We start from the raw sequence: 26,724 nt of genomic DNA, 5'->3' as shown, positions 1-26,724 counted from the left end.
CATATTATCACAACTTCTGTGTAATTTAACCACAGAAAAGCAAGGCTAACAACCAACAGCATCATTTAATGTTTTGTTTAATTCAAATTCTAAGTTTGAGATTGTTTTATGTCATGAATTGGGGGGTCATAAAGGGATGCACCCTACACAAGGGGGGGGGGGCACATGCCGAAAACACAACTTTATTTGAAAACAGTGTGGATAAAACACACAACTGTTTGCTTAGTAGATGATCTGTATTATAAACTGTTCAACGAGTGGAGATGTGGTCTGGCACATAAAAGTAGTCTTTCTTCCTTTTAGGTGTTTGTATTCATGCCAAGAATTTATTTTATAACATGACAGGTCTTGCATCATACCCCAGTGATCCCGACCTGCAAAGGACCTCTATTGGGAGTACCTGAGATGTACTTTTTTTGTGTGTTCACAGGAAAAAGATTGTGTACATGGTGTCTGTGGTTTATGAAGAGCTGACTTCAGCTTGGGTGGCTTGATGTTTTGTTTGATACCTTTCCCGTTTCAAGTGGTCTTTTGGAATCTTTGGAAAAGTACATTGAAGATTTTCTCTTTATTGGGCAGTAGAAAACTCAGTGACCTAAATAAATATCATACAGTATATATACAAATACATGAAGCGAAAGTCAGAAATCATTTTATCAAATGATACATTTTTATGGTCGTAATTTTCAATGTGTGCAAAAACAAAAAGGCACATAAAACACACGTTAATACAACAAAACAGAATATTTACACAAACCATTTTCAAAAGCTATACAAATGTTTCCCTAAACACATTAAGAAACAGGATTGAGGTAACCGATTTAATAGAGTAAAATATATAGGGTCTAGGTGTTGATGCTGATTCACAGCCCCAGTTACGGTTAAATCTCTAGACTCTGATTATGCACTTTAAGATATAAAGTAGATTAGACAGCAAACCCTCAGATTCTCTCTTCATTACATTGCAGTATAAAAGTGGTTTAAACAGGATATAAAACATAATTTGAGTTGAATATAGCATTATAGTTCAATATTAAGAGATGTTTCTTTTCAATCGGGCACATATCGTGTCACATTCATAAATATTTGATCCCGCTGCTCAGAATGAAATAAATAACATAAAAATAAAACGGATGAGCCTAAACTTGAACCCAGTGACTCTTAATACTCTTGGGACTGAACATTGTTTCAATGTTTTTGCACCTTAACTATAATGTCTGAACATTGTGGATTCTGGACAGCTCATTATAAAGGAAATGTTTCTTTTCTTTGGAAGTCTGCCTCCTTTTCCATTCTCTGTACAGCATCTGTCTGTCCCACCGCAGATCCAACAGATCTGCACTACAACACATCACATACAACTACCACTGCTGCGACATCCTCATCATCAGAACAGAATAAATGTGAGAAATAAAAAGCCCAAAATATATTTACAGATTTAACACAGTGTAATCAATATAAACTCTTTGTATAGACATGAGAGATTTTGCATGTTTTTAAAAATTTATAAAGATATGTTACTAAAATATAAACTGATGTATCTAAAACGGCGATTAAAACCAGCACCGCTGGTTTGTAGTACCACGCTGCATGTGTGATCAAAAATATTACTCACAAATATTTAAGTATGAAACTTTCGGAAATGCAGTAAGAAAGGAAAATTAAAGGTCTTTTGTTTTCTTGTAAGTGTCTCTTGGTGAGTTGTTATGCTCCATATTGTTTTTTTTTTTTTTTAAGGCAAATACTTTAGGAGAGCTGCTGTGACTTGATCAATGTTGTCTCATTCTCTGACAGCAAAGACGCGGAATGAACCACCATCTGTATTGGTTTTACTCTCAGACAGAGAGAGAAAAAACATTAGGGTACAAACAACTTATCATCCATCCCATACAACTGTTTAGGTCTTTGTCTATTCTCCAAATACAACCCACAGATGCGTTTTCTTAACGGCAACAGGTGAATCTTAATATATTGGGGTATGAAATTATATATTGGGGTATATTTTTGCAATCATGGCATGCATTGGGATATGACTTTTAATTTAACCCACCCAGATTAATTGTAATAATTTTACACAGAACACTATTCAGGCATTTTGAGCAAATAACGTAACCATTTATTTATTTATTACATAATATAAAACATACATAACAGTCACAACTTTATTTCAAAAAGTAGAAATATTCCAAGTGTGCCGAGGTATACCAATTAATCAACATGAGGGAAGGACGCAAAATGATCACCACCCGCTGTAAATCTGAGATCCTGAGGCACTTATTTTGACAAAACATGTGATGCACATGGTTCACATGACGCAACAAACACATATTTTGAAAACACGAGCAACACATGACACTCAGAACACATATTTTGAATTTATGCCCCTCGGAACATGGAATTTAAAATGCTATTGGCTCTCTTGACCAATTGTATCATAACATCAGATTGCAATGTAAAACACTATTGGCTCTTGTGACCAATTGCATCATTATTTTAGCTCTGAATGCTAACGCTACTGGCTCTTGTGAACGACAGCGTCATTACATCAGCTTGCAATGTAAAACGCTATTGGCTCTCGTGACCAACTGCATCGTTATTTTAGTTTGGAATTCGTAGCGCTATTGGCTCTCGAGACCGATTGCGTCATTACATTAGCTTGCAGTGTAAAACACTATTGGCTCTCATGACCGATTGCGTCATTACATTAGCTTGCAATGTAAAAGGCTATTGGCTCTCGTGACCAACTGCATCGTTATTTTAGTTTGGAATTTGTAACGCTATTGGCTCTCGTGACCGATTGCATCATAACATTAGCTTGCAGTGTAAAACACTATTGGCTCTCATGACCGATTGCGTCATTACATTAGCTTGCAATGTAAAACGCTATTGGCTCTTGTGACTAATTGCATCATTATTTTAGCTCGGAATGCTAACGCTATTGGCTCTCGTGACCAACTGCGTCATTACATAAGCTTGCAATGTAAAACACTATTGGCTCTCATGATCGATTGCGTCATTACATTAGCTTGCAATGTAAAACACTATTGGCTCTCGTGACCAACTGCATCGTTATTTTAGTTTGGAATTCGTAACACTATTAGCTCTCGTGACCGATTGCATCATAACTTTAGCTTGCAGTGTAAAACACTATTGTCTCTCATGACCGATTGCGTCATTACATTAGCTTGCAATGTAAAAGCTATTGGCTCTTGTGACCAATTGCATCATTATTTTAGCTCGGAATGCTAACGCTATTGGCTCTCGTGACCCACTGCGTCATTACATAAGCTTGCATAGTTTGGAATTCGTAACGCTATTGGCTCTCGTGACCGACTGCGTCATTACATAAGCTTGCAATGTAAAACACTATTGGCTCTTGTGACCAACTGCATCGTTATTTTAGTTTGGAATTCGTAACGCTATTGGCTCTCGTGACCGATTGCATCATAACATTAGCTTGCAATGTAAAACACTATTGGCTCTCATGACCGATCGCGTCATTACATTAGCTTGCAATGTAAAATGCTATTGGCTCTTGTGACCAATTGCATCATTATATTAGCTTGGAATGCGTAACGCTATTGGCTCTCTTGACTAATTGCATCATTACATCAGTGGCAATGTAAAACACTATTGGCTCTTGTGACCAATTGCATTATTATTTTAGCCCGGAATGCTAACGCTATTTGCTCTCGTGAACGATTGCGTCATTATGTCAGCTTGCAATGTAAAACGGTATTGGCTCTCTTGACCAACTGCGTGATTATTTTAGCTTGGAATACGTAATGCTATTGGCTCCCATGATCATGCTCTAAAGTTTCGGTTTATGTTTGAATGTGATCTGACTGCGTGCCTTGCGTACACACAGTTCTGGCTTCAGTTCGCAAGGTTTGCAATGTGAGTTTTTTATAATACTTTTATACTGTTGTTTATTAGTCAATTATGCAATAAATACCCGTGACTGTACTTTTACTTTTGTATTGTGTTTTATATGGTTGGGAAGTGGTTGGGTTTAAGGTAGGGTTAGAATCTCCAAAATATCTTTAGAAATGGTTTCATAAACATTTATGGTTTTGATTTTACAAATTCAGAAAATAAAAAGCGTCATAAGCATAGACTGTAAAAAAGATGGACGACGCCTGTTCGCTCTCTTCCATTGGTGAAAAGTGAAGCCGTCAGTGTCCCGATATGGCGCTGACATCTTGGGTCTTGAGTCTGCGCAGTAGAAATTTCGGAAATCAAGTAGTGAGCAGGAAGTAAAGCTGCGAAATCAAGACCCCGCCCTCGCAGAATGTGTCAATCATGACGTGACACCACCGTTTTTATATCATTAAATAACTAACTAAACACAAACTTATTTTAAAAACAAACATTTGAATTTACATCAGCGTGATAAAAACTACAGTAAATGACTGAAACCAGGTTCGGAAAAAAGATAATTGAAATGTAATTAATTTTTTTAGTTGGTCTCAAGTCCCATTGAATAACATGGGGAGGCGGGCTTTATGACCTATACTGGGACCAGACACTGGGGGTCAATCGAGACGTTTTGGCTTCACTTTTCAGGGCTTATGTGGCACGCTTGATCATAAGGCAAACAACCTTGAAATGTAATTACCGTTAGCAATAATCTGCTGGACGCTAGAGGGTGCTAGGCATGTTGCAATAGTCTGTGTAACCGACTGCTATAGTCTCTGACCGATTAGATCACTTGCCCACGCAGATCACGCAGCACCATCTTCCACCTTTGTTTTTGATTTTTTCTTATATATATATATATATATATATGGTGTTAAGTTTATTTATTACTGTCAGAGTGTGTAAGGCGAGCTGACTGACAACGATGGCATAAACCAGGGGTCGGCAACTGGCGGCCCGCGGGCCAAAAGTGGCCCGCCAGCAATATTTTCTGGCCCGCCGGATTAATTTGAAGTCCGTTTTTTAATTTTTTTTTTAATCAGACTTTTTTATTTTACAATAACAGTTTACAAAAATGTCCCCGTGTATCATTCCTTCATTCGTTTTTTCAAATCAAAACCAAAAAGAAAATAAAGAAAAACGACTTGTTTTTCTATTATTTATTTCCTGAACTAAAATCAAACGACTTGTTTTCTGAATGTGCGCTCAGATCAAAAATAAAAAAATGAATGAAAACGGGTTTGGACAAATTTTAATTGAACACCTTAGCAGACATATACCAATGAAATAAATTTAAACAGATCAGGTACTAACAGATTACATTTTAATAAGGGTTTTAATAAGGGTTTGAATAGCAACCATGCTTTCCTGTAAGTCTCATTCGCTTACAGTCCGACTTTTGAACTTTTTTCATTATTATTTATTCGCGTATATTATTATTATTATTTATTGCTACACTGACAAATAGCAAGAATGTCCTGAAAAAAATGCGTATAATAGCTATCTTAACGGGCCGCTTTTTCTCGTTCTCTTTCTCTACCAGCGCATCCGCGATCATAACTGTCATTAGAGTTTGAGCATACTTCTAAAACACAATCGATCAAATAATTGCAGAGGTATGACTTCATGAATCATTTGCAAATTTACCTCGTAAATCATGTCAATTCATCACGCGTGAAGACGTTAAACTCCGTGACATTGCAAATTACTGAAAAGTAATTGCTGGCTTTTAGAAAAAATATGATAAAAATAAACTCTTTTACTGCAATAATATTTTAACTAATACACTTTTAAAGTAGATTTGAAAGGAATACTGTTGTTTTCTGCTACTTGAACTTGGGGCTCGAGCGCCCGACCTAAGGTTCGACCTGTCTTCGAAAACAGCAAGTCAAGTTCGTTTACCGTTTACCGTTAATTATTAAGACTAAATGGGCAGGTAAATTCGTTAAAAAAATGAAAGTAATCCGCCAAAATATGGTTTTACATGTCTATTAAAATAAAGCCATTATTAATTTTCCTAACGCATAGTTCTTTGATCTTTACCTCCGTTTAAAACGTTATAAATTTGGCAAAGGAGGATGTTCAGCAATTTGAACAGCAACTCCGCAACCAACTCGGTTTATGATGGTGAGAAATTTGAGTGAGAGGCTTTGTCCTATTTAATTTATTATTTATATTTCATTATAAATACAATGAATACAATGTTAAAATAATATTTTTATTGGCACGAACACAATTTTTGTATAACATTTAAAATTGTCTCTTTTCGTTAGAGACATTTGAATGTGAGATTCTGGAAACGAAACGTGACGTTAAGTTTTGCGGACCCGTCAGGTCGGGAAATAAAGCGGGTGAACACAAATGAATCTATGAATAGAACCTTGTCGGAGCTGGACAAAAAACAGTCCAGCGGAGACCTCCTTAAACCTTAGGTGTGTATGTGTGTGTCCCGGTTAAATATTAATAAAAAAAGGAATAGTTCAAAAGTCGGACTGTAAGAGTATTTCATGAGAGCATAAATGCCTGTAATATTACCACTATAGTACTTGATCTGTTTAAAATGATTTCATTGATATATTATGCCTATAAAGGAGTTAAATAAAAAAATGTCTAATCCAGTAATTAATTTTTTTTATCTGAGCACACAATCAGAAAACCCGTGGTGGTTAATTTTTTCCTTTTTGTTTTTAATTTGAAAAAAAAAAACGATTGAACGAATGATACACAGACCCATTACCATGTTTTTAGCAATTTTTAATGCCGTCTTTCGTCTTTTAAATAGGAAATAAAGACAATGTTTCTTGACAAAAGATCAGATAGCCTATACTAGGCTAATTCAAAATAAGACGTAAGTGTGCCAACAACAGTTGGCCCGCCATCTACTGGCTAAAAAAAATATTGGCCCGCGGCCAAAGTTACTTGCCGACCCCTGGCATAAACCATGTGCTTACTCGTTTTGATATAATATATATAAGTAATGTTTAATATAAGCAAGATTGTTTTGTTGTGTTTTTCATTAAGAATAATAATAAACCTTTTATTCAAGCAGCGCTTTAAATGGAGGAAGAGCCGATGGCTCATCTTGGGACTGGCGGGTTTCCGTCAGACGTACCTGAGCACACTGGCTCAAGCACTTAATTAACAATTGTTGCCCTCGCATTGCACACAAATTCATAAGCGATTAAACTGCTTCCACAAAGAAACTATGAGGTTGTTATTTTTGGAGGAAAGTGCACATTTTTTAACAGAAATACTTGCTAAGAAATGTTAAACCATTGGAAAAATAGGGCAATGAAGGGAATTTCTATTTTCCATCAGTGTCTTCTTTGCATATCTGATATAAGCTAAAGTCTAAATTCCAACGCTTAACCAATCCCAAGTAGTTTATCTTTTTTGGCATCCAGTCACCAATAAGTCAAGCTTTACCAAAATGAATAACCAAGACATTATATATTTTCATAAAAGGTCTTGTCAAGTAATGTGGTCTAATAATTTTTACAAAGAGTGTCAATACCTTCCGATTCACCACAAGAATTCCTGTACCATCTATTGGGAGAAGTCGTGGAAACTGACACTAACACCAGCTCACTGTTTCATATTGTGGTTACATCCAAATTATACCTTTCATTTTTTCCAACAACGATTATTAAGTAGTGTTTTTGGCTTGGACTTCTTATTTATTCAGGAACAGATTGGCCTTCAGGTGATGGTGTATTAGGATGTGTCAGAATAAAACTTCCTCAGATGTGCCGTAATTATCCGGGACCATGAAGTCAGTCAACTTTTCCATCTACCGGTAAAATCAAGCATGTGAATACTTCCCTGTTAATACACCAAAATTCCCACAACTGGCTGCCCCCCATTACCCCTATATTGCATCGTGTGACTAGGGTGTAAATCTGTTCCAGTCTATAGAGCGGTCAAGGTCGTCAAGGATCAGTTTGGTTGAAGATGGTTTTTGATTCAAGCGTTAGATTTCATTACACTGGAGCTGGTTCTGTCTATATAAGCAGTTTGCATGCAGCATTGAAGTGCTGGCCTAAAGTAAGCAAAGAGTCCCTGTGTGGTCTACCCTCAATAAGAAACCACACCATCATTCTTCAACCACTGACGTGCCATGGACACATTTGGCCTTCTGACAATCCCATTATGCCTTCTGACCACTGAATTGAGTTTCAGACAAGTAAGATAGGAAGAAAGAGTTAAGGTGAAGTGAGATACAGGATGCATACCTCTCAGATTGGATGCCGTTCCTCATAGTCCCGGTGTAACTTTTCCTCTTATCCAGAGCCAGGACATCTACATAGCCTCCGCTGGCTTTGATCACTCCGGCGTGGATAGCCGCTCGACAGATACTGGAACCCTGGATATCCGAAGACAAAAGAGTATTCTTTTAGTCAACATGCCTTCGATTTAAGGTCTTAAAGAGAGGCATTCATTGCATTGGCCTAGATTCAATTGACCTTCATGATAAAAGTCATTGAAACACACGCTTCCACATGCTATGTACACTAGTGGACAAAAGTGGATATTTGTATAGTATTTGCTCCTCAGATCAAAGCATTAAAATATAAGGTTTATGTTACAAAATGGACAACTTTTAAGGTATTGATTGGACAAAATAATTGTGTAAAATCTGTATATTTGGGAATCTGCGTCCGAATATAAAGTAAAATGCAAAGGAAACAAAAAGCTCATAGGTAATAAAGCATACATTGAATAAAATTGTATCTATTATTATTATTAATATTTGTTGATACTGTTTTGTGGTAATATTTTGTAGCCACTGTGCCGGTCTATGCCTTTATAAATCACACATGTGTCCTTAAATGCTTTTCGAAGCTTAGCATATACTCCAAACATACCAATGTAGCGTGCATACAAAATATGTCATGCATCTTTGATAAAATATTTAAATAAAGGGCAAAGATGTCAATTGTTCAAATTTGGACATCACTTTGGCCACTACTCTATAGTATATACAGTCCATGTGGTTGTATGCGGGAAACACAACAAACCCCATCATAAACCTCATTAGCCCTTTTCACACAGACATTCCGAAAAATACATGTAAAATGCACCCGGGATTTTTCCGGGATCGTTTGATTTTTTGTTCATTCACACTGCCAATGATTTGCCGGAATCTGTGTGTGCCTTCACGCAGGGGTCCCGGAAAGACAAGTGACCTGTCTAAAGTCCTGCATTTTCTTCTCCGCAGTGTCTGAAGTTTTGCTTATTATTTTTCATTTCTCTCTCCAGAAATCACTGTGACGCGCCGTTCTATGCTGGTTAATGATCTCAGCTTCAGAGTGGATATTTGAAATGCTCCAAGATCTCTGCTTTAATCCAGTTTGCAGACATTTCTCATCGTGATTGTTAATGTGCATTTAACCCCCGTTTTAAGGAGCTGAACGATATATCTTGTTGGGATGATGCGCAGGCATTTTTGTTTATTATAAGCCTTAAATGAGCATGTGATGCGAAATTCTTTATGCTGCTGAATGATCTCTGCTTCAGCGCTTTAAGTGACGAGCTAACTTACCTGATATCTACGTCAGTCCAGTTTGCTGACATTTCGCATCGTGAATGTTGATATGCATGTAAATCTCCCGTTTTAAAGAGCTGAACCATAACTTTATTGTTGTGATGACCTCGCTACGACACGCCCATTACGGCATTGTTTCGGCTTTTTGTTCACACAGAGGGTTTTCCGGGTATCCTGCTAGGTCCTCTTTCCGCGAGCAATCCCAGAAAATTTACCGGATGTGTTTGCAGTCACACAGAGGCTTGTCTGGCAATTTTACGGGTATTTTCTGGGACCAAAACGCTGTTTGAATTCACAATAGATGACCTCTATAATGGTCTGTAGCCCGGGGTACCCCCTTTAATGTAAATCTGTGTTTGTCTGGCATTTTATCACCTTATGACATAATATTTAAAAGTATGATCAATAGAATTATTAGTAGAATAGTAAAATTATTAGAATAAACTTCGTAACAAACTGCAAGATTTGGGGTATAATTCGTGCCATGAGTTAGTAAACTCATTCAAACCAAGCCAAAGCCATAGCTGTTAACTGTATGACCCGTTCAAAAGTCTTTGAAATGTAAAGGTCTAAAGTAGCTCAATCAAATGACATCAATTCTTAGTCTAAAGACCTCCAGAAAAGGCAAGAATCATACGTGTTTAGCATTCAGTCTTATGCATAACCTGTACAGGGTCAGAACAACATGCAAAAAGTACAGGAAGTATGCATTATTTTCTGCTTTTCTTACTCTGAAACACAAGTATTACCCCGGCCGCCCCCTGCGATCCCTCACCTATTCCAATAATAATGAAAAGCCACAGCTCATGGCATATGCATGGGTGGCGCTTATCCAATTGCTCATAAGTGCGCTTTCAAACAAAGGGTTCCTTTATAAAATGCCAGGTCTAAACCACTGAATAATGAGAGTTAATTAGCGCTTGTTGGAGGGCATGCTCTGATCTGAGGCCAGCCGTACAGTCACTCAACCGCAAAAGGACAAGAGGACCAAAAGGCTGCAAGTTCACCTGGGTTCACACATGAGTGAATATCCAGGTCGTTCCACTGCAACATCGCAAAAGATCTTTTCACCAGTAAGAAACATTAGATTTACGGTGCATTCGAGCTATACTTTTTATTCACCGTATCTGTTCAATGGGAGTTAAACCTAAAACCTTTTTTCTACCAATTGAGCTATCGGTTTATCAGGGTTTATTTTGTGATAGTAATCAGCTGACTGTACAGGTACATTATCTCTCCATCAATACCCTTGGTTCTTGTACGAACCAATCAGAATCAAGATTTCAACTCTAGTATAACATGCTTGAAGAATCAAAGCTTTTACGCATGCGGCCGGCGCATGTTTTCAATTGTTTCCAATGGAAGCGCTGCGTTTTTCAAAACAGACAGCAGCTGACGGATTTTTTCTGCGCTGAAAGCCGGTGCTCAGCGATTTTTCCATGCTTAGCGCCGAGCGCCAAGAGTTGAAAGAAATTAAACTTTGGGTGAAAAGCTCCATACGTCAATGTCTTTTCTCACACGGCCTTCCAATCACAGTGGAGAAGGGGCGGGACATATATCACATTAACCAACTGGCTCACAGCTGAAGTATCACAGCTACCAAAGCACTCAGCTGAAGAAAGCTGGCACTCGGCATCCTCCAGACGTTTTCAGACGCGTTTAAAGGTTTTGGTGTGCACGCAACTTAAGTGAGACAAAGTAAAACTCTCTTAGCTGGCTCCTAAACAGTTAAGTGAGGCCAAAACGTGACCTCAAGAATGCATGAGGAAATGCAAGTGGGCTATTCTTCAGGCTCACGTACACATCTGCTGTTCTGTGGTCAGTTTACACTCTGGTAGAGAAATTAGTGGCGACAATGTGCATCTCTACAACCCTCTTCAGGTTCACACAGGCGATTCTTGCGGTTGACCCTTACCGCAGAAGCAACAAGCTCACTTTAGCACTCATACAGTACGTGCTTGACTGTGAATGTCTGTGCTACCTCATTTCCTATCTTTAAAGGCTGCTAACTGTGACTAAAATGCCGCAGACTGTTTTTTTTACTGGAGCTAAGCAGGAATGGGCCAGGTCACTGTCTGGAAGGGAGACATTCTACACTGTCCCAAGTGGTCACTGGTATAGTACCCTTTAAAAAGCTCCTAATAGTTACCATTTAGGTACAGATATGTATACATTTGGTACCAATATGAACTTTTCAGGTGCAAAGGTGTACTCTTTAAAAGGGTAGTGCCCCAGACAGTGACAGTAAAAAGACCATTTTTAAGCAGTGTAGGGTACACTACAATGGCTTAAACTAGAAGAGAATCTATTTGCCCACTGCCCCCCCCCCCAATAATGAACACATACATGGATTGATTTTCAAGTGATTCAATCCTGAAAAACATATTGACCAGCTAATAAAAGTATAGAAAATTAACTCACATCAGCATAGATGTTGGTGCCGACCACTGGAGCCCAATATGAAGGTTCATTTATGCAGTTTGCTGGGCAGAATACTCTGAAGAAATGCAAGCAGAACTTTGTAAGTTGCTTTACTTGAAGTACAAACGCTCGACTGAATAAATTGAGTATTTAAAGGAAAACACTACAATATTTTTTATACTTTACTATGTTCTTACCTAACCTTAGACAAATCAACACACACCTATCCCCCTCCAATGCATGCACCTAATCTACAGCGCGTCATGATTGTGTTAGCATTTAGCCTAGCCCCATTCATTCCTTAGGATCCAAACAGGGATGAAATGAGTAGTTACACAAGTAAGTATGGTGGCACAAAATAAAACGTAAAATAACGTTTCCAAAAAAGTTTCAGTCGTTCATCCACTCGAAACAGGGTGAACGGCACTTTCACATTTGCTTTGCAGCCATCTATCAGACAAAACCGCACTAAAGAAGTTTCCAACCGTTGTGTCGCGATCCTGTAGTTCGAGTGAAAACTACAAAAACTTGCTTTACGTCAGACCTACAATCCAATCAGAGCCAGCTTTGGTGCAGTAGGCTAAATTATTTACGACAGTGATAATGGATAATTCTCCTTCCAACCTGTAGAGGGAGCAAACAGCAAAAACTCTTTAGTGTTGCTTTAAGTGGATAAAAAATGTAAACTATATTGTATGGCGGGAGAACACTTAGTTTGCAATGCTTCGACCTCGGGTGCAGTAATATTGAAGGAAGTTTGAGCAAAAGGGGGAGTAGTCAGGCATGATGATGTTACTGCCTGCCGAGGCTCTTCAGCCATACAATATAGTTCTCATTTTTATCCGCTTAAAAAAATCGCCACGTTTTGTGCCACCATACTTACTTGTGTAACTACTCATGTAACAGTCTTTAAATAGGGGAAACATGGAAGTGTTTGGTGGCTTCTAAATTCATCCATGTTTGGATCCTAAGGAATGAATGGGGGTAGGCTAAATGCTAACACATTCATGACGCGCTTTACAAAGATTAAGTGCACACATTGAAAAAAGATAGGTTTGTATTAATTCATCTAAGTTGAGGTAAGAACATAGTAAAATATTGAAAAACGGTGATGTTTTCCTTTAAAGTGTTTAAATTGTACCTTGGACAATGAGAGGATGCCATCTTGAAAGAACAAATCTCAGCCACTTTTGTGTAGCAATCTATTGTTTGCTCTAAAGAGGAAAAAATAAACAATTGGTTACCTGAGATGTTTCTTCAGTTATCCGAGTAATGGTCACTGTTTAAAGTTCATGTTAAATGTGACATAAACAGCACTGGTTTATTTGTACCAATAGCCAAAAATACATTGTATGGGTCAAAATATTCAAATCTCCAACCGTAAATATATATATATATATATATATTTATCATTAGTAATATGTGTTGCTAAGGACTTTATAGGCAATTTTCTCAGTATTTAGATTTTTTTGCACCCTCAGATTCCAGATGTTTATATAGTTGTATCTCAGCCAAATATAGTCTTATCCTGACAAACCATACATCAGCATATTTATTCAGCTTTTAGATTATGTATAAACCTCTATTTAAATATGTGCATTAGTTTGACACTGATCATAAGATTAAGATACTCGAATATAGGCAAGAACAAGAATTCATGATCATTTTACTCACGTTCAACTTTCCACACCATAAATGCATTTCCAGGTTTATATTTACTGAAAAGAGCACACATATCAATATGTGAATATCTTGCATTGTGGATGAACAGAACTGTAATGACAATAAAATAATTGCATTTATCTCACCTTAATGACTCCACACCATTCTTGGTGGCCTTTACAAAGAATGGGAAGTTGTCTTTCCTTGTGATGCCCACAAGGCCTCCATTGTTATCAATTACCCCATTGTGAATAGCAGAACGACAAATACTTGATTGCTACAAAAACAGAAAGTTTACAATTAATAAATACATCATTTGAATTAAACGTAACACACCAAAAATGGTATACTTACAACATCATAGTAGAGTGTTCCAAACACTTTGCCCCTTTTGTTTAAGCAGTTGGCTGGGCAGTTGTACCTATAAAAGACAGAAATGTTCACCAGAAATTTTTTTGATGTTATGTTATCGAAACAGCAATAGCAAATCCCTTCATACTGACCTGTTACATGTTGCTCCTTTACATTTGTCCCTCATTCTTGTCTCACACTTTATATTTTGCGCTATAAATACAGTAACACAATATAAAATTGTCACATTACGTAACACTAAACAAATTTTATATAAAATATGATCTTATTATTAAAATATGAAGAATTATAATTCATCAAATCAAAACTTTGATACCATAGCTGTTCTTATTTACCTAGATATGTGGTGCTTGCAGATTTAGGTGAGGAGGTTTTGGGATTTACAGTCTTCTTGGGGGAGAAGGGTTTGGACTGAGGTTTAGTTAGAGTAATTTGAGGTTGTATTGGCTCCTGTGGCTTCTCTACCTCATTCATATCTGGAGACTCGTGACGTTCAGTGTCTCCTAAAAGGTAAAACAAACCTTATAAATTAGATTTATACTTGTCTAATTCCTATTTTTTTTAATATATTTCTCTTACCCCTGTAACAAAGATTGTTCTTGCAGACTCCTCCATAGCTTGGTGGGCATTGAGAGCAGGGGGTGCCACTTTGGTACGGGGCTTCCCCGATCCAGTTTCCCCTAGAAGTGGGAATGGGTTCAATGTGAGTTTGGAAATGACTGCAAAACCTGCACATTTGACTCATAACTCAACACACCAATCACTCAAATCCTATATACACATTCTCACACACTTTCAAGACTGATTTAGGAAAACAATCCCAGACTGCCAAATTAAATCATTAGCCTGGAAAAACACGGCAAATTGGGTCCAGGTTTTCCTTTCCCAAATTGATAATTTACTTGTTCTCATGTAATGGAATTTAATAGCTTTTGTGTTTTTAGTGTTTTCATTTTAAAATATTTTGATCCTTAGCATCATCATCAGTAAGTAGAATATTTGTGATACTGTATCTTGCTAAATAATGCAATATACAGTTACAGTATGTAATATATATAATTTTGATGTGTAAGAGCCCTATTATACACCTGGCGCAATGCGCGACGCAAGTAACCTTTGCTAGTTTGAACATGGCGCAATGATAATTTTCACGTTTTGTGCCACATTGTTTAAATAGCAAATGCATTTGCGCCCAATTTTGCGCCCATGGGCATTCTTGGTCTGAAAACAAAGTGTGTTCAGGCACATTGTTGACATGTTGCTATTTTGAGGCAACTAAAATAGACTACGCCATTGACAAACTAAATCCTGGTCTAAAGTCTAAAGTCAATGGTGCAATATTGTTTTTGTTATTTAAAGAACGCGTTAGTAATATGCACCTATAAACGGGACGATAAAGCGTGTTTGCTTATCACACACATGGCCCCTTGGTCTCTTTGCTATAACTTTAACTGTGCGTTTGACATACTGAAATCATTTTGTTAGTGCGAATTATTGCGATATGCACATATGTAATCTTTAATACTTTCAGTATATTGTGCAGCTCTAGTAATAAGACATCTGCTGTTAAGAAGATAGTCAACACAAAAAGTTATTGGTCTTACTTGGGTGAGTAGTTGCAGACAAGATAGATGGCATTCTCCCAGGTCTCGCCCCATACGTTCATTTGCGGACACTTGTGTACAGCACAGCCCACCCGGTTGGTTGTGGCCCAGACCAGCTAAAAACATGAACACATACAAAATTATTATTATTATTATTATTATTGTTTGTAAATGCATCACTTTTGATAAAAGTTACAGGTCTCCTTGCTTTTAAGGACATTCACCCTCATTAACCGTCCTCTCAGAAGGAAGTGGGGTACAGTGCTTTGGGCAGGAGCAGTAGATTGATGGGGGCCATGAGGGCAGTAAATCCAGACTCCCCTCTTTCATTCTGCCCTGTAAGTCGGAAGGAGAAGCACCTCAAGTGTGACCGGGGTAGTTTCCTGAAATCCATGTGTGTTTCATTCCCTCTTATCCATATAAACAACGCAATGCCTGCATGCAGTTGTGGTCAAAACCCTCCCCGATTCGTTCGAGCACAATAGGGTTCACCAAGTGCGACCGGCTGCGCGAGCCAAACCATTTGACTGTGAAACGAAGTGCTTATTCAGCCATTTTTTTACACGGCATGGCCCAGCAGAGCACATGCAGAAGGAGAGCCTGTATTTCCCTTCTGTACTCAAATGCTCCCTCAGGAATGTGCTTCCTGTGCCGAGGCCACAGGCGGTGTCGGCCGTGGGACGGTGATTCAGCAAAGTGGTCTGCCTTCATATCTTCATCTTCCGTTTAACAGGACACAACGCTAGGGTTAAAACTGAAGCTGAACCGATAGGGATCGTTTGGCATTGCAGGGCGGACTTATAGCTGTCCAGATCTGTTTTCCCACGCCATGCACTTGAGAGAGGGTCAAATGTCTCTGTAGTGTTGGTGCATGGACTTGGCCCTGCAACTCTGAGGTCTGCATGTTCAAAAGAATTTGGGTCAAACAGGAAAATGATTCAAGACTCTTGGAAAGGTTCCTGAAAACTGTGATCTGCTTTTAATGGGCCAGTGAGCAGTGTTTATTCAAGTTCATCCTAACTATAAAACTTCTAGGTGGACAAGACGCCAATGCTTAGCTTCTCTATCTCTGTTATGCTTTTTTACTCTCATCCTTGTTGGCCTTCTGTTATTGTTTCATCTGGTTGGTCTTCTCTGTTTGATATGGCACGTCTAGTTTGTTTATATGGTTTCCACATTGCTTATTCACATTGCTTTGAAGAAACGGGGGCAAAAACCAAACCAAGAGGTCTCTGCAAACAAATGCCACTTGAGTTCATTGAATAAATTGTGGACAAGTTTCACTAAAAACAAATGAAGGGTTTGGTTCCAAAACGCGATAAACGCCATTTTTGAAAAAAATGAGTTACTGCCAAAATCAGTATTATATCAGGTCAGTAGTTAAAAGTAAATTCTTAATTTTACGCAAAATTCAATACCCGCCGTGATATTCTGTCATCTTTTCTCCCTTTTTTCCCAAAATGCGACAAACGCCACTCCTCCTTTTTTACAGAACGCAATAAATCCATTCCTGATATTACAGCCCACCAGTCACGCAATGTAAACAAACAATGGCGGACACGCTGAGTACACGGAGTCCTGGTTTTCCTCATCTACTTTGTACTTCATGATCAACAAACAAAACAAAATAATACTTTAATTGCATTGATAAACCTGTGATGGTTTTCTGTGACGGGAAAGAAACGTAAGCCATCAACATCTAATAATTTCCGCGAGAGGCACTCGGTTGCTTGTTCTCTCGACAGCATCAAGCCTATCATGCTAAAACATTGACCCCAGAGGATCTTATATGAAAACTTTACATTATTTTACTCAAAGTCAACGAAAATCGAGCGGGACCAAAACATTTTACAGCTGATCACTGTGAAAATGTAAAGAGACGACGTCAAGTATAACCGCAGCAATGTGTTCTTAATATAACAAAGTAAGTGTTTTGGTTAATGCCATTAATGTTTATTTTTTAGTCATTGTATACCACTACTCAACTAAATAAATATAAAATGGTAAAGATGAATGCACATTTATATATTGATTCAATAGATTTATAGCATTTTGAAATAAAAAACTGTCATGGATCTATTGCATTTTGTGGAAAAAATAATTCGTTTTTATAATAAATCTTTGAAAATCAAGTTATGTATTTGAATTTTTTATGTTTTTATAACCTAAAGATGCTATGTGAAAGTTTGTAACAGAAAATAGTGGTTTTCATCTTGTCACTTTCTTGGTATAGAAAACACGTTTTTACCAAAATTTGTCAAAATGGATTTATTGCGTTTTGGAACCAAACTCTTCAAATACACAACATCCAGTGTTAATAGTCCTTCATTGTTGCATTCGAACTTGTCTCCGAAATCGTGGTCATAGTTTTACAACCAGTGTGTTGGTTCAATCTTTAAAACAAATGTTGCTTAGTTTGATATTTTAATATCTAATGCAACAACATCCATCCATTTTTAAGATCCATTTCTAATACCTTTAAAGGAATAGTTCACCCAAAAATGAAAATGCAGTTATCATTTACCAAACCAATCAAAAGCTCCATTGACATTCATAGTTGATTTACTTAAAATATCTTCCTTTGTGTTCATCAAAACAAAGACACTTATACAGGTTTGTAACAACATTATTTTTCATTTTTGGGTGAACTATCCCTTTAAGGGGATATATATCCACATATCCACGCTTTTGTTAAGTCTGAATCAATGCTAATGAACACCAGTGGTCATGGTTGCATACCATATTATACCCTTAAAGGGCTCTTTAAGGAGTACCCATGCAGGTCACACATGCTACTAGTTAAACACGGCTGGTAAGGGGCAACATATGGTAAGCTGACACGTGCACACCTTCGCACGCAATGATCCGTCATCATAAACTAGCGCAAAACAGATTGTGTTGTTTAGATTTAGTCCCACAGAGATAATTGTTCATAAACTGTCAGTAAACTGTAGCTGGTTTATCTCACCCACCTGGGTGTAATGGGTGCACATGGGTCCAGAGCAGCGCTCGGGGCACGAGGGGTTGCACTCTTGCGGGTAAGGGTATGTATAGTCCTTCACCTCATCATACCAGGCCTGTACATGGTAAGCAGGAGAGCGGTACCTATAAGACAAAATTATTATATGATTATAAGTGTTACATAGGGAGGTACGCTCCTTACAACATTAGTTGATGTTTTATGCATTTACATTTCGTACAATCTATATTGTATTAAAGGTCACATTCTTTCTGATCCCATTTTTAAAACCCTAGTTAGTGTGTAATGTTGCTAAAATAGTATAAATAATACCTGCAAAATGATAAAGCTCAAAGTTCACTGCCAGGCGATATATTTTCCTCAACAGAATTCGTCCTTAACTCTTTCGCCGCCATTGACGAGATATCTCGTCAATCAAGAGAAAACGCTTCCCTGCCAATGACGAGTATTTCCGGCTTTCCGCAATACCGCTATTATCCACCAGGTGGATACTTCCGCAACTTTTTAAACCCGGAAGTATTGCCCTATGGCAAGTGGCTGCATGTCCGTGTCTGTTTTAAAGATCCCTCTGAATGGGATCTCTATGAAAAGTCCGTCACAAAAATGGAATTATCTCAGCTTTTTGCTCAAAATGTGGTGTTTTTGCAGAAACCTACCCATATTCAAAAGCTGATTACAAAAGAACTACTGAAGGTAGGATGAAACGTGTTTTTTTTGTTTGAAAGTAGATGGTCTGTTCTTTCATTTGGTATATTGTATGTCTATATATTTAAAAAAGAACATTTTCAGGAAGGCATTAAACTTTTGTGAAAATCAGGAAAAACGCTGGCGCTGGCTGGCAACTTTTTTTTAAAACACTGGCGGCAAAATAGTTAAAAGCCTACAGCGAACGGCTAGTTTGGACTATAGCCCTCTACTTTCTGCTTTAATGACATCACCAGAACAGTTTTTTGACTAAACTCCACCCACAGGAATACGTCAATCACCAGCTAAGCTAACGGCAAGCTAAGCTGCTATCGAATCACAACACACTAAACAAGCTAGACAATCAGAACTCGATACATATTTCTGAAGGAGAGACTTCATAGAACAAGGAAGACATCAGCCCGTTTTGAGGACAGTAAAAAGAGCACTATTACGATAAGTTAATTGTGTGAAAAATATCGTGTTTTTTTACACGTGAAACATGAACACATGTTATATTGCGCACTGTAAACACAATCAAAGCTTCAAAAACACAGAAAGAACGGGACCTTTAAAGATATACATTTTGGAAAAAGCGTCCACCTACGAATCAAACATGAACTTCAGGGTCACAACAAAAATACACAACTGTTCTAAAGTTTAGAGTCACTTGACTAAAATGTTGAAATTGTATACAAGCTGAATAAATAAGCTTTCCATTGATGTATGGTTTGTTAGGATAATACAATATTTGGCCAAGATACAACAATTTGACAATCTGGAATCTAAGGGTTCAAAAAATCTAAATATTGAGAAAATCGGCTTTAAAGTCGTCCAAATGAAGTCCTTGGCAACACATATTACTTAATTTATAGATGCATTTTTTATATATGTAGGAAATTTACAAAATATCTTACTGATTTAAAAAAATCTATAATTTTGACCCATACAATGTATTGTTGGCTATTGCAACAAATATACCCGTGCTACATATGAATGCTTTTGTGGTCCAGGGTCACATATAATCACATACCTTTTCATGACTTTAGCAATGGATTAAATGTCCACTAGTACTATACCTAAAATCTGAAAATGTAAAACTAGCTTATATCAAGGTTTTCCATCACTATGCATGGAAAATGCATGCATGCTTACAATGCTTTACCAGTAGAGCTACAAGAATAAACAAAGCAGTATTTGTAAAAGTGTCATTCCCACTCTACCTGCCCCAGTGCACTGCCAGATTCTGTCCAATGGACTTGAGTAGATCGTGTGGCCCGTGATCCCACTGGCACTGTTCTGCCCAATAAGTTGCTGACCATTCCAGTTCATCATCCCATACCTGGTCATACACACAAGCAAACGAATCACAATCAATATCACACGCAGACAAACATAGTCATGTGTCACATGTCATGCGTCCATCTGCACTGAGATTTTAACAAAACACTGGACATGCTGACTTTAAATTCCCAGGTAATTCCTTATGCTGTCTTGTTCTCTGTGTTCGCTGGGAATCAGGCCCAACACAACTAAAACATTGGCTACAGGCAGGCACCTCAGAGCTTGGCTTGCATCCATTGTAAATCCCCGGCAATCAGGGTTAAATGAAACAAATTTCCCCAGCTTATTTCTCCACCGTATGAGGCGAAGAGGGACACTCCATTCACTCAACGGAATCATGGTCCTCCACGAAACTCCCAGTAAATTTCCAACTTCATGATGGGTACAAGCGTTTACACATCCACGCTGAGCATTTCTAAAACCGCTACTTGTTCATTGACGCCTGGCGAAGACTTCTGAAACCCCTGCTTGTAGTTGATGTCTCCGGACCTCACAGACATCAACTCGACTACATTAACCAGAATGCTTTATGTATCTTTCCTTTAAAAAATGTGATGTGACATTGTGTAATACAGTCCGTCTAACTTGGAAGCTCTTGAAAGCAAGGTAACTATCCTACTGTATAGACAAATTTTTACTGAAAAAGTAATTTCTGGCTCTGTTCTTTCTCTACCTGCATCTGGTACCTGTGTCAGCAGGAATCTGAGCCTCAATGTAATTTTCTCCATATTAAACAGGCATTTCACCATGCTGACTGCTTGACTCCCTTTCCTCCTCCACCAATGAGTTCATCATTGTCAAACAGGATTACACTTGCAAAATAAACACATATTTTCTCATAAAAGCAGTAAGAGCTCCTACCTAAACCACCTCAAGACATTTACTGCAAGAATAAAACATGACCACAGCTAACTCTGAAGGCAATTTTGGAGTTTAAAGCTCGGGTTTTGTAAAGTGTGGTCGATAAAAACAATGCATTTGATGTGTACGTAAGCAGAAAGGGCTCAGTGGGTAGCACTGTTGCCTCATAGCAAGAAGGTCCCTGGTTCGAGCCCCAAGTAGGTCAGGTGGCCTTCCTGTGTGAAACTGTTCATGTATGCATGCTCTCCCTTTATTAGCGTGGGTTTACTCTCCAAAACACGCAGGTTAGGTGAATTGGAAATGCCAAATTGCCCCATAAAAAGCATTGAATGTGAATGTAAGGTAGATAGCACTTATTTTAGCTTTATACCCTGCTGAAAAAAACAGCATACCAGCAAGACCAGCATATGTTGTGTTTTGGTGCTGGTTTGATAGTGAACACCAGCTAAACCAGCATCAAACCAGCATCAGCACCAGCATTAGCACCAGCTAAACCAGCAACAAACCAGCATTAGCACCAGCTAAACCAGCATTAGCACCAGCATCCCATGCTGGTCATACCAGCGTATGTTGTGTTTTGGTGCTGGTATGCTGTGACCACCAGCTAAACCAGCATAGACCAGCATAATTCCCATGCTGGTCCATGCTGGGTTTTTTTTCAGCAGGGTATGTGGCAGCTCTTACACGCTTGATAAAAAATGTATTCTTTAGACTAAAAAATACAGGATTCAATGAAACCCTTTTGAACAAACTTTGTATGTATATTTTTCTTACCAATGCTTTCTGTAACAAAACAGTTTTAGTTTCAATGTGCATTGGGTGTAAAGCTAGATTCAGGTCTGCCATTTGGACATGAGCCGGGTCCTGTACACACCCTTATTATTACAGTAAATAATATAAAACCATAAGGGCTGTTAATGGTAAATGACCTATTAAAGTGTTTTCCGTCCTTACCATGTACTCCATGTTGGATGCATAGGGGTAGACTTCACCTCTCAGCTTATTGTGTAGCTGTAAAATCTCCTCCCGATCCGACCATGGGATGGCTCTGCGGGTGCGCACAGGGCTGTTGACTTCTGTGCCATTGGACTCATCCTGGTAACGTTGCAATAGTCGCCTCAGCTCCGGGGAGTCGGGCAGGAAGAGTGAGAAGGCCAACTTGGCGCTCAGGAACAGCAGTACGAGGGAAATGAGTTTGTGCATGGTAACAGCAGTGTGGATGGCTTCAGGGTCGGACTACAGTAGACAGCCTTGTGCGGATGTGTCTTCAGGGCTCTGTTCTGGAAAATTAGGATGGAAATATGGTTTCCATGAGCATAAGTGTTGAGAGAGTCGTATTAACACGTGCAGCAAATGCTGGATAGTAAACACATGTCTGTGCTTTTACTCACTGAAAGAAATGAGTGCTTCCAAAAGATATTTCATTTGTCGCAGTCTTGACTTTATATGCACCAAAAATAAATAAGATGCTTTGGATAAACGCGTCTGCCAAATGGGTGAATGTAATGCTGTGAAGAATCCTTTTAGTTTGATGCTCTTTATTTTTTAAACATGCATTTTTGTATGTAAAATCAAGTTGTTTGGACATAAATGTGCGTTGGCAGTGTTTGAACACAACCACCCTAAATGAAAGAAATCCACCCACTCTTTCTTTTTTAATCCCCATTAAACAAAAGTCTCATTAGAAATGCGGTTTTGAAACTGTATCTTTTTGTTTTTTTATTTTTTTGTCTGTATGGTTCAAATTAAATGTAAAAGGGTTAAAATTTCAAAATAAATTTGCAAATTACTTGCATACATTCTGTTTTTTGAGGACCAGGTCTAACTGTGGGTTCACACCAGACGCGAGTTCAACGATTTGCGCAAGTAGATTACATACAAAGTCAATGCAAAGACACGACCAGCCGCGTCCTCTCGTGAGGCGATGCGAAAGATGTGATTTGGGCGGCACGTTTGTCGCAAAAACACAAGCTATTCGCCCAAGTTGAAAATATTGAACTCGAGCGAAAAATTTGCATGACACAAAGTTAAATCCTGCGAGTAATCTTGAGCGAGTAACGCAATGCCCCGCGTTTGGTGTGTACATAGCATAAAATTTCTGGTTTGGTTTCGTTTTGTAAGAATATTTGGGGGATAATTGCAAAAATGTCAATGTGGTGTAACCGGTCTGTGTCAATTGGTGTAACTAGTATGTTTTTAAATGAAAATATAAACATATTCATAAAAGATGAATAAAATATAATCTTCAAGTTTAATGGAATATGATTTTTTTACATACATTTTTACATAATTTGTCAAATATTATTTAGAAAACAGAGCTGTTTTCAGCATATGTCAAGACAAATATTACAAAAACGCATTAAAATTTATATTTAGAAATGACGAATAAAATTATATTTTAATATTTTTTATGAGGATTACGCTTACATGCCATCAAGGATAAAATATTTAATATTTCTCATTTCTTTGGGGCAATTGGTGGTTACACCATTTGACATTTTCAGGTACATTCAGTCTTAACTTTCCTAAAAATGGTGCAAATGCAATTGTTTTTGCATAAAATGTGCATGGAAAAAAACCTGTTGCATGCTTTTAAAACAAGTTTTTTTTAAAGATTTTTGAATTTCCCATCTTGCCAAACCATTTTTGTCACTGACCCATTTACTTCTTTTGATATGGGGTAGATGGGGTATAATTTACCATCTACAGTATCCTCACAGGAGCATCACAATGAAGTAGCCCACACTGATCTCAAATGTATGTCCAGTTAAAAATAACTAATCTTTGTCACAGCCGATATGTTGCAGCCTGGGCAAGTCTAGTCAAAAGCCCCATAAACAATTAGTTTGTAAAAAACCTCAAAACCAAGTAAAATCTTCCTATAAAACACAACAGGATGAAAGCATTAAGCCCGATCTTCTTCAATTAGATGTCACAGTTTGATGCATCAGCAGGCATTACTGATCTGACTTGTTTTGTTTGATCCACACAGTAAACTTTGTTTATTAAAGTCACAGTGGGATAAAGATCATTCATCTGTAAATTTAAAAAGATACAAAGGATCCAGGACAGGACATGAGTTTAAAAGACTACAGCAAAGTTATTTAGTGGACAGAGGAATGCTCTTATATCCCAGAGATCTTATGCCAAGGTTGAAAAATGTGACTTTATTTACAAAATCCATCATAGTTATCTAGACCTAAAACACATGAAATCTCTCTTTCACTGTAATAGCTCTCTCTCTCTCTCTCTCTCTCTCTCTCTCTCTCTCCTCGTCCTGTCTTTTAAGTTCACATTCAGTACCATCTCAGCCCTCCCTTAAATTTCATACTACCATGGCACACAAAGCAGCCAGGAAAATGCCCGCCAGGCACCTGGTCTATGTAAACATGAGCAAAAATTTTACCAGGAGGTCCATCTGCAAGTTCAGTGGCATGATGTTCTGCACACCGTGTTCATCTCTTACTGTGCAACATTTTAGGTGAAAACTGCAAGCGAAGCAACCAATGCTGCACATTTACTAGCATGCAAATGCAAATGATTCTTCTAAAAGTTCATGTCCAAATGGATTCTAATTGTGTGCATGTATGCCACTTAATACAACAGCAAGAACCTGAACTCCCATCTAATAAACCAGACACATCAAATTGGTTCAGAACATAATATTATATGTTAATCAGCCTGTGAAAACCCAGCTAAAGTCATTTTTATAATTTAGCCTACTGTTTTCTACAAAAATTTGACAATTTAAAATAAAATTTAGCTTGATTTCTTTTAATATTAACTGAGTAAATGTCAAAGATTGAAATGAATGCACCTGGATTTCTGACAGGGTCACATATATTTACTTTAAATGGACCATTTTAAAATTAGAGTAAAAGAATGATATACATGATATCATAAAAAATCATATAATTCATGCAAGATTTAATTAAAAATCCTTATAATACTGAGACTGAAACACAAGTTACCTGGATGTCGAGGTCTTCTTCCAGTGGTATCCCAGGGGTTACTCGAGCTCAGTATCTTTTCAGCTGCAGAAGTTTCCTTCAACGTCACACAAGTGGGAGTATTTCTGTCTGTTCGGCAGCTTACAGTTATCCTGGGTCGGAATGAATCTGGGAGATAGATCAGCCCCTTATATAGAGGACGGCCCGGCGAAAAAAAGGAGGAGTGGAGCGGATGGGGGTTTGGTTCTTACCAAAACTCGCGCGCTCTGACGAACGATGTCGAGATGGAAACGCCAAGAACTTTTTTCATCACACAACACACCTTGTACATTTCACAACACAGAGATGCGTCCGACCGAATTTCACAACAGCAGAAATTATATTTGGTGGTAAGTTATTGTTAAGCATTAGTATTAAAAATGTCAAGAAATAATAATAAGTAAAGGATAATAGCAAATATATAAAGATAAAGTACATACAGTCGGTTATTGTTGCAAAATAAACCCTGACAAAATACGTCAGGCACAGTACCCGGATGAGCGGTTCGCAATGATATGTTCGCGTGACTGACCAATAAGAATGGAGTATTCCAGAAAGCATATAAATTATATTTATTTATTTGTTTATAAATTCCAGTTATCGTGATTAATGTGATTAATGTCTTTAAAAGTTGTTCTAGTTCTTAAACGCCTATCAGAAAATGAAACACTTTAATCATTTTAAATACCATTTAAATAATTAGTGTCATGTTCCAATCATCAGTAACTACCCTGTAATAATACTTTATTTTTAACCCATGGTTTTGGGCAAAATATGGATAAACTCAACCATTAGGTTTAAATTAGCCAATGCTGGGTTGTTTAATTCCATGTTTGGGACACATGGAGATTTTTTTAATGTCTATAACAGAGAAATGTAACATCCATAATGCCATTTGGTCTCCAGAAATGCGCATACAAAGATTTAAATAACATAAATATTTGTCCAATGAAAAGCCATCCTTTCTCCGTTTATTGGGTATTATTGTTTTTGGTTTCTGACTTTTAATTTGAAGAATTTGTACATGGATGTTGTCTCCATAATTCTTGTGTCCTTTTTTTGTCACATCCATAACAAATGTTTCTCTCATTTAAAATAGAAGACTCTATCATCAGTGGTTTTGGAAAATATAAACAACTGATTCAAAATATTGGTAATAAATGCATTCTCTAAGAATTTATATTTGAAGTTTTAACTGCAAATGTCACATTTATAACGAATTGCTCAAATAAATAATATTTTTTCCCTTCTAAAAACAACCCAAATTGATTTTTTTTCAATAAATGCCATTTGAACTATTTTTGTTTACCATTAAAACCACTACAAAATTCCTTCCTGTGGTTG

The 26,724-nt window shown here is 37.6% G+C and overlaps 1 protein-coding gene across 1 annotated transcript; it reads right to left on the bottom strand.

Moving 5' to 3' along the window:
* Positions 1–630: 630 nt before the first annotated feature.
* On the bottom strand, positions 631–25,834 carry crispld2 (cysteine-rich secretory protein LCCL domain containing 2). The gene is made up of 16 exons (XM_055213004.2): positions 25,593–25,834; positions 25,363–25,509; positions 22,346–22,671; positions 20,410–20,528; positions 18,495–18,627; positions 15,523–15,638; positions 14,498–14,598; positions 14,254–14,421; positions 14,050–14,110; positions 13,901–13,967; positions 13,693–13,823; positions 13,559–13,602; positions 13,026–13,098; positions 11,885–11,960; positions 8,151–8,281; positions 631–1,832 (listed from the first exon to the last, which is right to left on the bottom strand). The coding sequence occupies exons 3-16, from the start codon at positions 22,592–22,594 to the stop codon at positions 1,781–1,783; spliced, it is 1,521 nt and encodes a 506-aa protein (XP_055068979.2). The 5' UTR covers positions 22,595–22,671; positions 25,363–25,509; positions 25,593–25,834; the 3' UTR covers positions 631–1,780.
* Positions 25,835–26,724: the final 890 nt, after the last annotated feature.

This window comes from Misgurnus anguillicaudatus, chromosome 21 (assembly GCF_027580225.2).
Source record: "Misgurnus anguillicaudatus chromosome 21, ASM2758022v2, whole genome shotgun sequence".
Classification (NCBI taxonomy): Eukaryota; Metazoa; Chordata; class Actinopteri; order Cypriniformes; family Cobitidae; genus Misgurnus; species Misgurnus anguillicaudatus.
The sequence above is the reverse complement of the archived record's forward strand: the minus strand, read 5'-3'. Positions and strand labels throughout refer to the sequence as shown.